This window comes from Poecilia latipinna, unplaced genomic scaffold (assembly GCF_001443285.1).
Source record: "Poecilia latipinna isolate Pla-1442-1.1 unplaced genomic scaffold, P_latipinna-1.0 Scaffold2863, whole genome shotgun sequence".
In the NCBI taxonomy this organism is placed as follows: Eukaryota; Metazoa; Chordata; class Actinopteri; order Cyprinodontiformes; family Poeciliidae; genus Poecilia; species Poecilia latipinna.
The window spans coordinates 15,165-17,348 of NW_015115479.1; the positions used below are offsets into that span (position 1 = coordinate 15,165).

The following is a 2,184-nucleotide window of genomic DNA, read 5'->3' on the forward strand; positions in this document are numbered from 1 at the left end:
TATGTAGAGTTAACCCCTTTGAGCTTTTTAGATCTATAAAGCAGTCTGCAGTCAAGTTGTTGTAGAGGTTAAATAGATATTATTAGGGCTTAATTAGTAAAATGGCAGCAAATTAACCCTGTTTAACAGCTACAGTCTCAGTTCAACTCAGTCCTCCAGGACTGTCAGCAGCAGAAACAGTAACACTATACCTGTTGGGGAAAATATACTACATTTGCTTTGCATTGTCCCCACATGATGGCAATGATATAGTAGGATCCAATTAAATTATTAATTAATATGGGTTGTTGCTATGTTGTTGTACGGTGTTTTAAGATCTTGTTCAATGTGCCCTTTTTTTAACTTTGAGCCCCCTCCCCCTCAAAAGGTCTCTGCATGACCCTACTGACATTTGTTGCACTTTTCCTGAGCATCGCGCTAAATACTGCAGGTGAAACAGTTAAATCTAGTAGAAACATTTGCCAAAAGAGTAGAAATTAATCAAACATTGTTCCTTCACCTTCTCCTCCTGTGGAAGTCTCAGACACACCACCTGAACCTGTTAATCTTCATCCTCCACCTCCCATGTATCACACGGGTAGGCTTTGCTTTATTTAGAATTTGTAAAAAAAATAAAAATAAATAAAATAAAAGTCAGCTGTGTTAGTGGGCCATGCCCATAATGTGCATGTGCCGTATTTGTATGGTTTAGGTACGTGCTGGTTTTGTGTGACACGCACACAATGCCCGTGAGGTTTGGTTGTGTTTTTGCGGGTCAGGTGCAGTGATAGTTTTGTGCGTACATACCCTCCGATAATATCCTGCAGGCTCAATGTGCTTTTTTTTTTAACCCCCTACGGTGCGGAGCAGGCGCTGACATATTGATGGGAAACTGACTTAAACCTGTTACAACAACGTAAAAAGTCCCCTTAGTCTTTTGTTTGACTTGAGCTTTTATATGTTTTCTTTTCTGTATCTAAAATGGACTGGTGACCTGTCCGCAATGTACCTCGCCTCTCACCCACTGACCACTAGAGATAGATACCAGCACCCCTCACAACCCCACAAGAGATAAGTGTGTAAGATAAATACACAGAGCTGTGTATTTAGTTGGGCTACCCTTCTTGTGAAGCAATTTGTGAAATCAGTGAAAAAATGTTATATGAATCATTTTTCCATCAACTTACCTTTAAACTTGTGAAAGACAGCCCAGAGCTCAGCAATGTCAGTGGCAAAAGTGATATCTGTATCAAGAACAATGACCCTGCGCAGATTCATGGGTAGCGTCTTGGTGAGGACCAGTTTCATTAGTCCGTAGATACCAGAGTAGTGTTTATTAGGTATCCATGACACTTCAGACTGAAACAACAGAGCAAAGACCATCACTTCCATAAGGACCAAAGAGTACAGAGCTCAGACTTTGTCAGAAGAAAAACACAGATACAGTACAGACTGGTAAAAGTGATCGTGCTCCACTGAGAATTTCTGAAGAAAGTTGGGAATTGCTTAAGTATGAGGATTTTTTTTCTCACCTTAAGCTCATCTGCATCATAGAAGTTCACCCTGACAGCAGGGACCATCCAAGAATGAAACAAATAGGAAAGAATCTGCTTTGCAATAGAGTCTGTGATGAAATGGAAATGAAGAGCATTCCGTCTGAAGACACAAGAATACAACAAAATACTAATAATCATTTTCTGCAGAACACTAAAAAAGAAACCAGACAGAAAAGAGTCAAGAGTCTTTGATTTCAAAGTTTTAATAATATCCCAATCCCACATCTTCACACCTCATCACAGAGGGATTTGAATTGCATCTATTTAAAGTAGTAACTTAGGTCAATCAGTACACCCAGCCAACCCTCCATCTCCCACTCCAGCCCAGAAAGGTGCCCTGGCTCTCTGGTCTGACAGAGGTTCTCCTAACACTGTGATATGATATCATCAAAGATCTATCAGACTGTCCTGACTGGTCATTCTTTTTTCATATATCCTAACCCTAACCTGGGAGTAGTGATGGACTCTGACCTGAATCTTCAGAGTCACATTAAGACAGTCACAAATTTAGCCTTCTATCACCTGAAGAAAATCTCCAGGATTAGAGGACTTATGTCTCAGCATGATCTAGAGCAGAGGTTCCCAAACTGTGGGGCGCGCCCCCTAGGGGGGGCGCCGTGTCATTGCAGGGGGGGCGCAGGAAGCCATC

The 2,184-nt window shown here is 41.4% G+C and overlaps 1 protein-coding gene across 1 annotated transcript in view; it reads right to left on the bottom strand.

Annotated features, from left to right (window-relative positions):
* Positions 1-819: 819 nt before the first annotated feature.
* Positions 820-2,184, bottom strand: part of LOC106939410 (glycosyltransferase-like protein LARGE1) — a 14,305-nt gene continuing 12,940 nt past the window's right edge. The window contains exons 5-6 of the mRNA XM_015021799.1: positions 1,512-1,635; positions 820-1,338 (exon numbers count right to left, since the gene is read on the bottom strand). Of these exons, the coding sequence (XP_014877285.1) occupies positions 1,147-1,338; positions 1,512-1,635 (316 nt within the window). The 3' untranslated portion in view covers positions 820-1,146. The remainder of the gene's footprint in view (positions 1,339-1,511; positions 1,636-2,184) is intronic.